At 38.3% G+C, this 13,709-nt stretch overlaps 1 protein-coding gene across 1 annotated transcript in view; it reads left to right on the top strand.

Moving 5' to 3' along the window:
* rims2b (regulating synaptic membrane exocytosis 2b) overlaps positions 1-13,709 on the top strand; it is a 217,071-nt gene that overhangs the window by 13,364 nt on the left and 189,998 nt on the right. The window contains exon 4 of the mRNA XM_051670284.1: positions 11,553-11,639. Within this exon, the coding sequence (XP_051526244.1) occupies positions 11,553-11,639 (87 nt within the window). The remainder of the gene's footprint in view (positions 1-11,552; positions 11,640-13,709) is intronic.

Here is a 13,709-nt window from a genome sequence, read left to right as displayed (position 1 = left end):
AATAAACTCTATGCAATATTTTAAACAGCATGAGCTCGAGTCTTGTACAAATTGTGCTTGTATGGATTCTATTAATAGCACCCTGCCACCAATCTTCTGCAAAATCCACACCCAGCACACGCTACCAAGCACTTCTAATTTTGTTGAGAGAATATTCTCTAAATCCATAATTTGACAATAGATCACTGAAGTGACAGCCTTTTGAGAAGGGTTGAGCTGAAGTAAATCTTCCCACACCTGTTTAGGCAATAAAGAAGGATAATTCGGGAAGAGGGAAATGGAGAAGTGCCTGACTTGAAAATAACGAAAAAGGTGAGCTACTGGTAGCTGTAATTTAGAGGACAACTCAGCATAGTTACAAAAGGTATCATCGTTATATAGATCACTGCCTGTCGTCTTAACTGGTGTGCTAGCAGTCGGCTAGATTTATCTCCGTATTCATAATAAGAGCTACGAGAATGTAATATGTGACCCTCAGCATCATTTGTCAGGATAAGGTCAAGCTCCGCCTGCAGATCTACATGACGCTTAAGCAGGTCTGGAGATGGACCAATGGCATGCTGCTAGTCAATATTAGAAATATCTGAAGCAAGCATTTGCACCTTGGCTGCATGAAGTCTGTTTAAATGTGCAGAATATGAAATCATTTGACTACGTAGATATGCTTTAAGTGACTCCCACAGTAATGAAAAAGAAATCTCACCATTCTGATTAGTAGCTATATAATTATCAATTGAAGTTGAAATGAAATCAATAAATTTATTATCTGGCAAAAGAAGAGAATTAAACCTCCATGGCCAAAAATAGTGAGGACGAACAGAAAGCTGAATATCAACACTAAGGGGAGCATGATCAGAGATAACTAATATATTTCCATGTTACGGGGTGCTTACATTAAAGAAATCAAGACGGGACACTGGTATGTGTTTAACTCACTGATTACTTGCAGAACTCAACTCAACCACATACACATACATAGGCATTTCACATACCCGTCAAGTAGGCATGACTGTCATAGAGAACAACCAATGGAAACAGTGTCTCTGGTTAATAACAAATAAGCCCATATATTACACTCCTCCCCCTTTAGATTTGAAACCCTATTTAAATACTGAACCTTTAATTTCAATTTAAGGTACATCACAAAACATACCAACTTTTTTTTTTTTTTTTTTTTTTTTTTTTTTTTTCACTTCTTGACTGGTTAACAGTCCTTAAACAAAACAACAGATTACAGATCCAGTCTTTTTGGAGCAGTACAAATCCTTTGTGGGTATCTGTGCACTGGTTTTTCTGGGGAACCTGCACCCTCAGGAATTGGTGAGATTACAGCCTCAGTTTCCACTGAGGGTTCTGACACGTGTTGGCACTGACACACGTTCATCAACAGGTGGGGTCAGATTTTCACTGTCACAGTCCATTATTTCACCCCTGTTTGACCCCTCCTGCTCATCAGGTAGAATGTTTCCAACCCCAGATCTCCAGGGTAACATGTGATCCACATGCACAGTGTGCTTTCTTTGCCCCTGCTGTATGAGGTAAATTAAAGGGCCCAGTCTCTCAGTTAGAGTTGCTCTCAACCATTTCTCCTGTCCTCCTGAAATTTCTTATACACACATGTTCCTCTTCAGCAAATTATCTCAGAAGTCTCTTTCCTTGGTCATGTTGTTTCTTTTGTTCAAGCTGTTTCTCCTGGATGGTTTTGGATTTGACACTTGAGGAACAGTTATGCAGGGTTTGTTTCCAGTAACCGTATGGGGAGTGCTATGATACATGATCATGAAATTTGCAAGCCTGTGTTTGAGTGATGGTATTGGCTTACCATCCAAGACACTTTTCAGGAGAGCTTATTTCAGAATCTGCACTGACCGCTCTACAGCTCCGTTTGATGCAGGATGATATGCTGGAACAAGTGTGTGTTTGATTCTGTTTCCCTTTAGGAATTCTGCGAACTTGGCTGATATGAGCAAAGGCCCGTTATCGGAAACCACCTCTTCAGGTAACCTGTAGGCTGCAAACAAACATCAGAGTAACTCAATAGTGCATGCAGATGTGATAGAGGACATTGGGAACACCTCTAACCATTTTGAATGGCTGTCTATGATCACCAGGAAGAACTGTTTGTCCTTCTCCGCATAATCAAGATGGATTCTCTGCCATAGGCGCTCCGGCCACCTCCATGGATGAAGAGGTCGCTACAGCTGGCAGCTTTTGCACTGCCTGACAACTGCGACAGCTCAGCACTCTCTCCTCAATGCTCTTGTCTATTCCTGGCCACCACAGATAGCTACGAGCCAGGGCCTTCATATGGCAAACACCAGGATGCTCATGGTGCAAATCTTCCAGCAGTCTGTGTCTGTATTTGGGTGGTATTACTACACGCATCCCCCACAGCACACATCCCTGATCCTCAGACAACTCATGTCGGCATGTAAAGTATGGCTTCAGGCTTTCCTCCAACACATAGTTGCGCCAGCCATTTATGGTGTAATTCCACACCTTGCATAGTACTGGATCTTTCCTTGTGGCCTGTGCAATGGCCTTAGTACAAATAGGCAGCTCTCCAACATGAGAAAAGTAAAGTATACTCGCCTCATCTCCCGTACAGTACTTTTCAGCTCTAGGTAGCCTGGACATGGCATCGCATTTATGTGGTCAGCTGACTTTCGGTACTCAATGTTGTAGTTATACGCCATGAGAATTAAGGCCCATCACTGCATTCTGAGGGCAGCTAGGGTGGGTACTGCTGCCTTTGGCCCCAGGATTGCAAGCAGAGGCCTGTGGTTGTTTATAAGTGTGAACTTACATCCGTAGATGTATTTATGGAACTTTTTGACTTCATAGATGATTGACAGTGCCTTTCGCTCAATTTGGGTATACTTTTTCTCTGCCTCGGACAGCGTGCAAGACGCAAAAGCTATTGGGCGCTCTCCTCCATTTTCCATGATATGAGATATTACCACCACAACGCCATAAGGTGAGGCATCACAGGACAACTTGAGTGGTTTTCTAGCATCGTAGTGCACGAGTGCTGTACTACTGAGCAGCAACTGTTGTGCTCTCTCAAACGCTTCATCACAGGCAGCTGTCCAGTGCCTGTATTTCTCTTTTTTCAACAGGATATGCAACAGCTGGAGTAGGCTGGACAAGTTCTGGAGAAAACTGCCATAATAACTGAGTAAACCCAGGAATGACCATCATTCAATGACATTGTTTGGTTTAGGTGTATTGATAATTGCGGCAACCTTTTCTTCAGTAGGATGCAACCCCTCCTTGTCTATGCGGTGTCCTAGATACTCCACACTACTTTGCATGAATTTACACTTTGAGATTTTGACTCTTAGTCCATATCTCTCAAGTCTGGTAAGCACCCCATCCAGCCTGCTGATGTGCTCCTCTTTTGAGCTGGCCGTGATAAGGATGTCATCCAGAAAACATGTGACATGGTCCAGTACCTGTAATAGTTGATCCATGACTGCTTGGAAAATTGAGGGAGCACTAGCAACCCTATAACTGAGATGCCCGGTGAGTATTTATGGTAAGTTATTTCTCTGAATCAGCATCCAATTTCAGTTGCTGGTAAGCATGTGCCAGATCTAGTTTATTGAACAATGTCCCTCCTGCCAAAATCCAAACAAGTCCTCTGTGTTTGGCAATGGGTGGGTCTCCTCATCCAGATTCTGATTTATAGTGACTTTGTAATCACCACATATGCGGATGGACTTGTCACTTTTTGGAACAACTACAATGGGTGCTGCCCATTCACTCCTCTCAACCTTTGAGATTATGCTAGTCTCTCTAGCTCATTTGCCACTGCTTCTCTTAGAGCATAAGGAACTGGTCTAGCTTTCTGAAAAATGTGTTTTGCATTTGATTCAAATGGTAGCTTGGAACACTTTTATTGCACTAGCTCGTCTGAGAACATCTCTGGGTGTCACTGCAGCACTGATTTTACAGCTGGGTCATCAGTCACCTCAGCTTTTTCAACTGTGAAAATGTTCTGCCAATTTAACTGAATTTTCTCAAGCCAATTTCGGCCCAGTAAGGAAGGCCTGTTTCCTTTTACAATTATCAAAGGCAACGTCACATTCTGATTTTCATACTGCACTGGCACATTCACATATCCAAGCAATGGAATCCTCTCACCTGAGTAGGTGGTTAGCTGAAGGCTTGTTTTGTTCAATGGCAGGTGTGACAATGCCACCTTGTAAGACTGTTCTGTAATCAGTGACACTGCAGCCCCGGTGTCTAATTGCATGTCCAGGTCTTTACCATCCAGTTTCACATTCAATGTAATTCCATTGGTTCCATTTGATGCTGAGTACACTGTATAGACACCAAAAAGTTCAGTCTCATCCTCCCTTATTTTACTGCCACTTCAAGCTTCCACATATTGAGTCTGTACAGTAGATCTTTTGGTTCTGCAGGCTCTGGCAATGTGTCCTATTTTACTGCACACATGACATTTTCAATTTTTGAATCTACAGTCCCTGGGCAAATGCTTCCCTGCACACCTGTAACATTTTCTGGTATTTTATTGTTTGAGCTCATTTTTTTGGAATTTCCCCTTTGAAAAATCCATACTGCTTTTTAACTGCCCTTTCCCCCTCTTAGGAAAAGATTTTGCTTCTCGCACTGCATTCACCGATGGCGCATCCTTTGTCTTTCCTTCAAATTCAAGCGTGTTCCTTGAGGCCAACTCCATTGATGATGCAATTTCGCCTGCCTGATTGAACGTTAAGTCTTTCTGACACAGCAATTTGCATTGCATTGATTCTGAATTTAGTCCACTCATAAATCTGTCTCTTAATGCATCTCCCAAATACTGTCCAAAAGCACAATTAACTGATAATTGTCTCAAAGCCACAACATAATCTGCCACTGACTCACCCTATTTTTGGTTCCGTTTCTGGAAGCGAAATCGTTCTGCAATAACCAGTGGCTGTGGTCTGTAATGTGGTAAAAGCAAAGCTTTTAGCTCATCATACGACATGGAGCTTGGTTTCGTCGGCGTGACCAAATTTCTCAACAGTCTATAAGTTTCCATGCCGATAACTGAGAGAAAAATGCTGACCTTTTTCTCAGTTGCGGCATCATTGGCTAGCATCCACTGTTCAAAACGCTCCGGGTAGGATTCAAAGTCTTCCCTTGACTCTCTGTACTCATCCACCCAGCCGACCTGCACCACCACAATGCTCGCACACCTGTTAGCTGTGTAATCCATGTCATGCCTCGTTCCTTTTACATAACAAGTGCACCGTTGTAACTTATTTCTTGTTCAGCGTAACAGTCTATCTCATGTCCGATTTCAATCCTCGTTGCCACTGTAATATATTTCCATGTTACGGGGTGCTTTTAAGAAATCATGACGGGACACTGGAATGCATTTAACTCACTGATTTACTTGCAGAACTCAACTCAACCATATACACATACTTAGGCATTTCACATACCTGTCAAGTGGGCGTGACTGACATACAGAACAACCAATGGAAACAGTGTCTCTGGTTAATAACAAATAAGCCCATATATTACAATAACAATAGCATGATAACTAACAGAAGTAACTTCAGAAATAAGACTGCCATCTACAAAAAAATAATCAATATGGGAGTATGTCTGATGTACTTGTGAAAAAAAAAAGAGAATGCCTTGGCCTAAGTGTTGTAATATCTCCAAGGATCAGTGTATCCATTGCTTGCCATAAACTCTGCTACTGATCTGGACATAGATGAAGGAGTCAGTGTCTGGGGATAAGAACGATCTAGAGCAGGATCAACTACACAGTTCAGATCTGCAGCAAAAATCATCAAATGACTATTCAAAGAAGGAAGAATTTCAAATAATCTGTTTGTAAAATTGGGTTCATCAAAGTTTGGTGCATAAACATTTACTAAAAGTACTGGATTTTGCATAAACATGCCTTCAATAATCAAATATCTTCCTTTTTTATCTGCTATAACCCTAGAAGCAGAAAAATGAACTCTTTTATTAATTAAAATCGCAACCCCTCTGGCTTTTTAGTGTTGAAATTGGAATGAAACATGTCACCCACCCATGAGCCCTTCAACCTCATATGGTCCTGATTTCTTAAATGTGTCTCCTGTAGAAAATGGGAAAAAATCTTAGATCTTTTAACAGGGTTGCCCATACCCTTAACATTCCATCTTAGAAATCTGATGGAGCCTATATCTGGGTTTTTCAAGTTGCCAACAGTGTTAGTCATTTACAATGTTGGCCTATTCCTCTCTGGTATAAACTGATGAAAAAACAACACACCCAGGCAGAAAAGAATGCACGTCCAGTGCCTGAATCCCCAAATGATGTGCGAACGGGTCCAGAGGGAGCCATAACCCTTCAGTATTCAAGATAATCAGGGCACAAACAGCAGGTGGTGCCCTGCAGACTATAATGTCAAGTATCTAGGAACTGAAATTCAGATATTAAAACAACACAGTTTATCCTCTAACAAGGTAATTAACACTTCTAATAAAAATAGATAAATAAAATATTAAGGAAAATTGGACCCACTTTATATTAGGTTGCCTTAACTACTATGTACTTAACTGTTTGATACAATGTACTTATTATCTACATACATGTTGTTGCATTGTAATTACATTTAATGTATCTGCATTTCATTACATTTGTAATTACACTGTTAACTTTACCCCAAACCCAACCCTTACCCCAAAACCTAACACTAACCCCTAATCCTAATCCTACCCTTACTCCTAAACCTACCCATACCTCAACCTCAGTAGCAGCAGTTGTGGGAATTTGCAGAACAACAAGCAGTTACACAGTAAATACATAGTCTTGTATGTATTTAATGTTAGTACGTAGTAGTTAATGCCACCTAATATAAAGTGTGACCAGAAAATGAAAGTAACTAGCTAAAACAAATCAACCTCTATACTTGTATTTTTAATCAGTGTTAACAAAACTCAATGTTAGAACCAAGAACATTTTGAATAGTGTAAATTAACAATATAAACGTCCAAATCTACCAGACAAGCTGGAAGGCAATCAGGCTACCTAACTCATCCCACTTGAATGCTCACATGAAAGTAGTCAATAAACATACGAGCCATCTTCTTATGTCCACAAGTGAGCCATATGAATAATTTAAAGTGTTCACAATATCACATATGCAAAAGTTCTAATCCACACACCAAGTGAATTTCCACTTGCATTTACAGTGTTCATGAAGCGTTTAATCCGGCATCCTGTGATAACAATGTCTTGATATAAGCTTTGACCTCTTCTGGTAGATCGAACAGCTTCTCTAGGCCATTATGCGTGACACGCAAGTGGGCTGGATGAAGAAAATCAAACTTGACCCCAGGGATCTCGCAAAGCTTCCGACGCACGTCACCGAATGCCGCACAGGTATGAGCCACTTTAGCTGTGAGATCGGGGAAGATGCTTAAACTCATGTCTCCAATCTTGAAGTGTCTAGCTTCCCTCACTTGTTGTAAGATGTCACCGCAGTCCGAATGATAATGTAGTCTTGTCACTCATTAGGTTTAGTCTTCGGCTGCAGCATGTGATGCGATCTGTCAACAACGATCTCTTTGTCCCATTTAAATGCTTCCTTGAGTAGCCTCGAGACCGCCAAAGTGGCGGAGGGCTTCTCTTCCGGGACTCCCACGATTCTGATTTTATTACGGTGAGATCTAGCTGCAAGGTCTTTGCATTTATTTTCCAATCTCTTCACTTCCGTGGAGAGCAACTCTACTTTCTCTTGAATCATGGTGACATCATCAGAGCAGGTTGATAGAGACTGTTCCATGTCCTTTACCGTGCTTTTCAGAGTTGCCACGTCAGCCTGCACAGTGACCATGCTGTTAGAGAATCCTACTTTTATGGCCTGTAGCTCACACTTAATAGTCGACAAATCAATTCTAAACGCAATATTTCTGCAATCTCAGTGCATAGGGACGATAGTAGCTCAGTCTTAAGATCCGCTGTATTATTCGATGCCACTTGACACTCATTTTGCACATCTGGACTGGTTGAGGTACGAGGAGTCGTGGGCGCAGCGAAAAGAGCAGGCCGCTGTTGCGATGTCGGTGCAGTAGCTCCTTTACATGTTTTATTCTTCATCCTTCAATACACATGCCGTGGGGTTTATGCTAAAAAATAATTAAATGACACGTAGACACTGGGTAGTAGATGCAAATATACCGAAATGTTGAAATATTAATTAATTCTGCAGGATTGTTCAAAGTTACGTCCTACTCCATTGCTCACCTAACAGGAAGCCCAGACAGAAATTTAAGTCATTATTTACTGCAAATCTTGACAAAAGCAGTCTGAATGATGCGTTCACAAATTGGGTTGATCTGGTTCTCGAGTTCAGATCACTGGCTCAGTAATAATTTTCTAAATAACAACTCACTGGAAAGCTTGACAGCCTCAAAAGCCTATTTATTGTAATTGCATAAAAAAAGCGACCAGCGCAGTTTACAGAATTTCTCCTTTTGTGTTCTATGAAAGAAGAATGTCATACGAGTTCGGAACAACATACGACAGAATAAAAGTTTTTTGAGTGAGCTATTCTTTTAATACAGCGGTTTCTCATTTATTCAAACTGCTCATACTTTCTTACCCTACTAACCTCTGGGCTTGTACACATAGTAGCATAATGTCTGTGTTGCTATAGTGACCCATATTTACACTAGACAAGTGTTCTTCCTCACAATGTTTCAGTAATACAGAACTGTTGTCATCATTTCTTTCAAACTCACCTGTTTTTGTATCGTGGTTTCTTTCTCCATCCCTACTTCTTATACTGTTATTTCTATGATTTGTCTTTAGTTATTGCTAATGCACTAATGATCTCTGAAATCCACTGTATATGCAGGTTTATCCTTGGTGAACTATTCTAATATTAGGAATTCCTTTTTACATTTGCTAATATTCCGAGTAGGACAGAACTTAAAGGAAAGTTCTGTCATCAATAACTCCTCTTGTTTTTCCAAACCTGATGACTTTCTTTCCTCCATGGATCACAAAGGGAGATGTTTTGCAGAATGTCTAAGCTGCTTTTTTCCATACAATGAAAGTGGAAGGAGACTGGGGCTGTGAAACTCCAAAAAGGACAAAGAAATACATGTAAGAAATACATAAAATAGTCCATACAACTTGTCCTATATATTCTAAGTCATACAATTCGATAGCTTTGTGTGCGGAAAACACAAAAATGTAAGTTGTTATTAACTGATAATCTTGCCCTCCTGCCTCCATTTCACAACTATCCTTCACGCTCCTTTACATTCAAACCTAGTACATAGACGATACATACGAGAACCAACTAAATTTGTATGCTGTTACTTCTCCCTGTTCTTTTCTTTATATGGTTTAACACTCAAAGTTCTTGTGTGTATTATAAACAGCAGATCTGAAATGGTCAGAGTACAAAATTTCAAGTGAAATACGATTTAAATTTCAGTCTGTTCCTCAAAGCTATCGTATGACTTCAGAGGACTTGCCGCATAAGTACAGACTAGTTTATCATACTTCAATGATATTTATACTTTTACTCTTTTGTCCTTTTTGGAGCTTCACAGCTCCAGTCCTCATTCACTTTCATTGGATGGAAAAGAGCAGCCAGAACATTAAGAGAAAACTTTTTTTTGTGTTCCACCATGGGTAGAAAGTCAGACAGGTTTGAAATGTCATGAGTGTGAGTAGATAACAGAATTTTCTTCTTTTTTTTAGGTACAATACCTTTTTCCAAACTACGGACTTACTGTTAACCTAGCCTGACTGTTGTTGCAGAAATTGAACAACACCTCATTTATTAATTATTCCTGAACAATTGCTTATTATCCTAATCATTTAAAAAAGGCAAACATTGGGCCAAAATCTTTTTAATATTGAGATATGTCTGTTTTTGTTTGAAACATATATATGTTTCAACTGCGAAAATATGCTTTATTAGATGAAACTCGTTCTATGGGTAGCAACCAGAGGTTGCTTTAACGTCATTTATCATTTACCAAATTTGAAAAACATTGACAGATATTTCCAAACGCTGTCTGTCATTTGACATTTTTTTCTTTTTTTTTTTTGCAGAACACAAACAAAGATCTTTAGGAGAATATTTCAGCTCTGTAGGTCCATACAGTGCAAGTGAATGGGTGCCAAAATTTTAAAGCTCCAAAAGCACATAAAGGCAGCATAAAAGTAATCCATATGACTCCATTTGTTAAATCCATTTCTTCAGAAGCGATACGATAAGTGTGAGTGAGAAACAGACCAATATTTAAGTCCTTTTTTATAATAAATCTCCACTTTTAATTTCATGTTCTTCTTCTTTTGTTTTTAGTGATTTGCATTCTTTGTGCATATTGCCACTTACTGGGAAGAGAGAAGAATTTATAGTAAAAAATAACTTTTGATCTGTTTCTCACCCACATCTATCATATTGCTTCTGAAGATTTAGATTTAACCACTGGAGTCTTATGAATTACTTTTCTGCTGCCTTTATGTGCTTTTTAAGCTTCAAAGTTCTGATCAGCATTCACTTGCATTGTATGGACCAAAAGAGTTTAAATATTCTCATAAAAATCTTTGTTTGTGTTCAGCAGAAGAAAGAAAGTCATACACATCTGGGATGACATGAGGGTGAGTAAATGATGAGATAATTTTCATTTTTGGGTGAACAATCCCTTTAATTATTCGAATTAATCACAATTAATCCCATATCAATATTTGCTAAGAAAGGTCCCTAAATATATATGTATATATAGCAATATAAGAGCTGTCTGTTTACCACATTAATTTAGTGTAATTAATTTTCTGAAAAATTGATTAGACAATACAAAAAGTGACTATAGAAGTCAATATATTGCTTGTTTTATTCTCATATCGTTAAACATAAGCCTACAGTCGACAACAATCCATATTGCTATTGAGTTTGTCAATCTGTCCTGTTCTCACAGGATGTGTTTCTACGTTTCCTAGTCTTCTGTATTTTTAATTGTCAGTCTATGTACATTTGAGATAGACGGGCGGTTTTGAAGCATCTCACTGGTTTTCAACATCAAAAGATGCTGTGTCATGTCAAGTACTTTGAGAATCAAGTCTCGAGATTCCTGCATTATGTTGTGCTTCGTCCAGCTTTCAAGAACGTGTCATGTGAGCGTCTCTCATTCTGTGAGAATGAGAGCCAAGTGTTAAACTGACAGCACTAATTTGTAACTAATACGCTACTTTCCTTACACATAAATGGTAATCGGTTATTTTCGTTATGAGTAATGCATTAATAAAACATTGTTTTTGAAACTAACATTCCCTAACTCTGCAAATTAATAAGATTTATCAGATTTTTATTACAGAAATAAAATGTAATCTGGGAGTCTGATTAAAAAGTGCTGCCATTGGCCTGCATAAACAGTGGTTCATTTCAACAAGTGTTTGCAATGTTTTCTTGAGTCAAGCTACGGTGCAATCCCAGCTAAGGTTAACATTTATAGGAACAAAGAGAATACTGAGGAATGGGTTCTGCAGTTCTCTTGATGTTGCTATGCTTGTCTGAACAGGTGGAACCCTTTCAGTGGAATCACTGAGATGGTTAGTAATGTTCTTCAGCCCCTGTCAAAATCCCCCAGTGAGGAGGAGCCAAAGGCGTAAGTACAGTACAGGGGCTTCACTTAGTAGGTATCCTCTCTACCCACCTCCTATACTGCTAGAAGTGTCTTTAGTCCAAGTAGGTCAAGCAAAACCAGTATGGTGGTCTAATAAGTGTCTGTATAGTGAGTGGTTTGTTGCTGAATGTCTTGCCCCATAGATTTCCATTGTAAGTGCATTACTGTACATGTGATTTTTGTTAAAATCATTTGCTGTGGTAATCAGGAGCATGCCTCAGATGCTCAAACTGAAGATGTACATTCTGAAGTTATTTTGGATGGACTGTTTTTTCAATCAAGCCAGTTGTATGTGATCACTTGACACACTTATTTCATAAACCACACGTGACTAATTACACTTGATATTCATGTACTCTTGTGGAAAGAGTGTCCAATAGTCTCGGAGTGTATGGCAAGCCGTTTTAGCTTTTATTCATTTGCAGGATATGAATTGTTGATATCAACAATTCAGTTTTCACTAGTTAGAATGCAAATTCTTGATATCAAGAATGTAATTTTCACTAGTAGAAATGCAAATGGTTGATATCAGTAATTACATTTCCACTAGTAAGAACATGAATTCTTGAAATAAAAAATGACATAATCACTCGCAGAAATTACATTCTTGATATCAACTAGTAAAAACCCAAATTTTTTATATCTATAATTGAATTTTCACTAGTAACGTTTCACACAGATATGTTATTCACTTCAATTCAAAACACAATTATTGATATCAAAAATTCGTTTCTTACTAGTTGAAAGTCCAATTTCACATACGTATCAACAATTCTTTTCTTACTAGTAAATATATAATTTTTGATATCAAGAATGTAATTTCTACTAGTGGAAATGCCCATTTTTGATTTCAACAATTGAATTCCAACTAGTAAAAATAAGAATAAGTTTTCACTAGTGACAATTTTAATTTCTGATATCTGTAATGTAATTGTTACATGCTGATTGAGCGACCATCCAGCCAATCACAGGTGACTTTTATGAGCCAAAACAACCCTTACATAATAGGCGGTCAGTCAGACAGTCTAATCAACGCGGCTCCATTCATTTCTACAAAGTTGCTTTTAACAATGATAATTTAAACTTGTGTTTTTATTAGCATTGATGTTGATCTAAATTAATAATCTAGAGATGAGGAAAACACAAACGAGAGTAATGTATCGGTATATCATTCTTGATTGGCAGCATTACGTGAAATGTGTTGCAGAAAAAACAAAAACATAGGACAATCCATCTTTTAAGCACACATTGTAAGTGGAGTTTATATCAGCATTTATATCAGAGTCTTCATTAAGTTATTTTTTACTTTATGTTTGTGAGGTAATAGTTTGATCAGTTGTTTGTTCCAATTTAAGCAGATTGCTAGATCGGTGTTAAATATGTAAAGCTATTTTCAATATCAGCTGTTTTTTTATCTCTATGTTGGTGTGCAGTCAACAAACTGTAGGAAAAAAGATAGATCTGCTGTGTTCTTAGAACACTTTTTTACTAAAGTGAATAGATATGTAGACACTTTTTTATACATAAAAAACATACAGACATTATTGAAACTCATTATAATTATTATAAGACTATTATTGTTGTCTTTTGATAAAAGTCATGCTCAGCAGCTCAAAAACTGTAGGGAAATGATAGATTTGCTTTGTTCTTATAATACTTAAAACCTCTAAAGTCTCTTTGTAGGCCTGTAGACATACAAATGTTAAAGGATTAAAATGTTATTTTAATCGTTGATTCAGTGACTAACTCATTTCACACAAGACACTCATTTGTCACCACTTTCTGGCATCACCAGAAATGGTCACTGAACGAATCATTAAATGGATCTGAATGAATTTTGGTGAACATAGTCAAAACACTCGAGCCACTTGGATACATTTAAATCGTGCACAATTGTCATTGTTGTAATTTATTAAACAATTTATTCAGGACCAGCTTTTGCTCAGTCTTTTATTGTCATGTGTGAAACAGAAGCAAGTGCTCCACAAGATGCCCTTTATTTTTGCAACTAATTTTGCAAAATTTTGCATTTAATTTGCAATACTTGAATCT

Source organism: Myxocyprinus asiaticus, chromosome 34 (assembly GCF_019703515.2).
Source record: "Myxocyprinus asiaticus isolate MX2 ecotype Aquarium Trade chromosome 34, UBuf_Myxa_2, whole genome shotgun sequence".
Taxonomy (NCBI): Eukaryota; Metazoa; Chordata; class Actinopteri; order Cypriniformes; family Catostomidae; genus Myxocyprinus; species Myxocyprinus asiaticus.
Note: the sequence above shows the minus strand (reverse complement) of the source record. Positions and strands in the feature narration are given on the sequence as shown.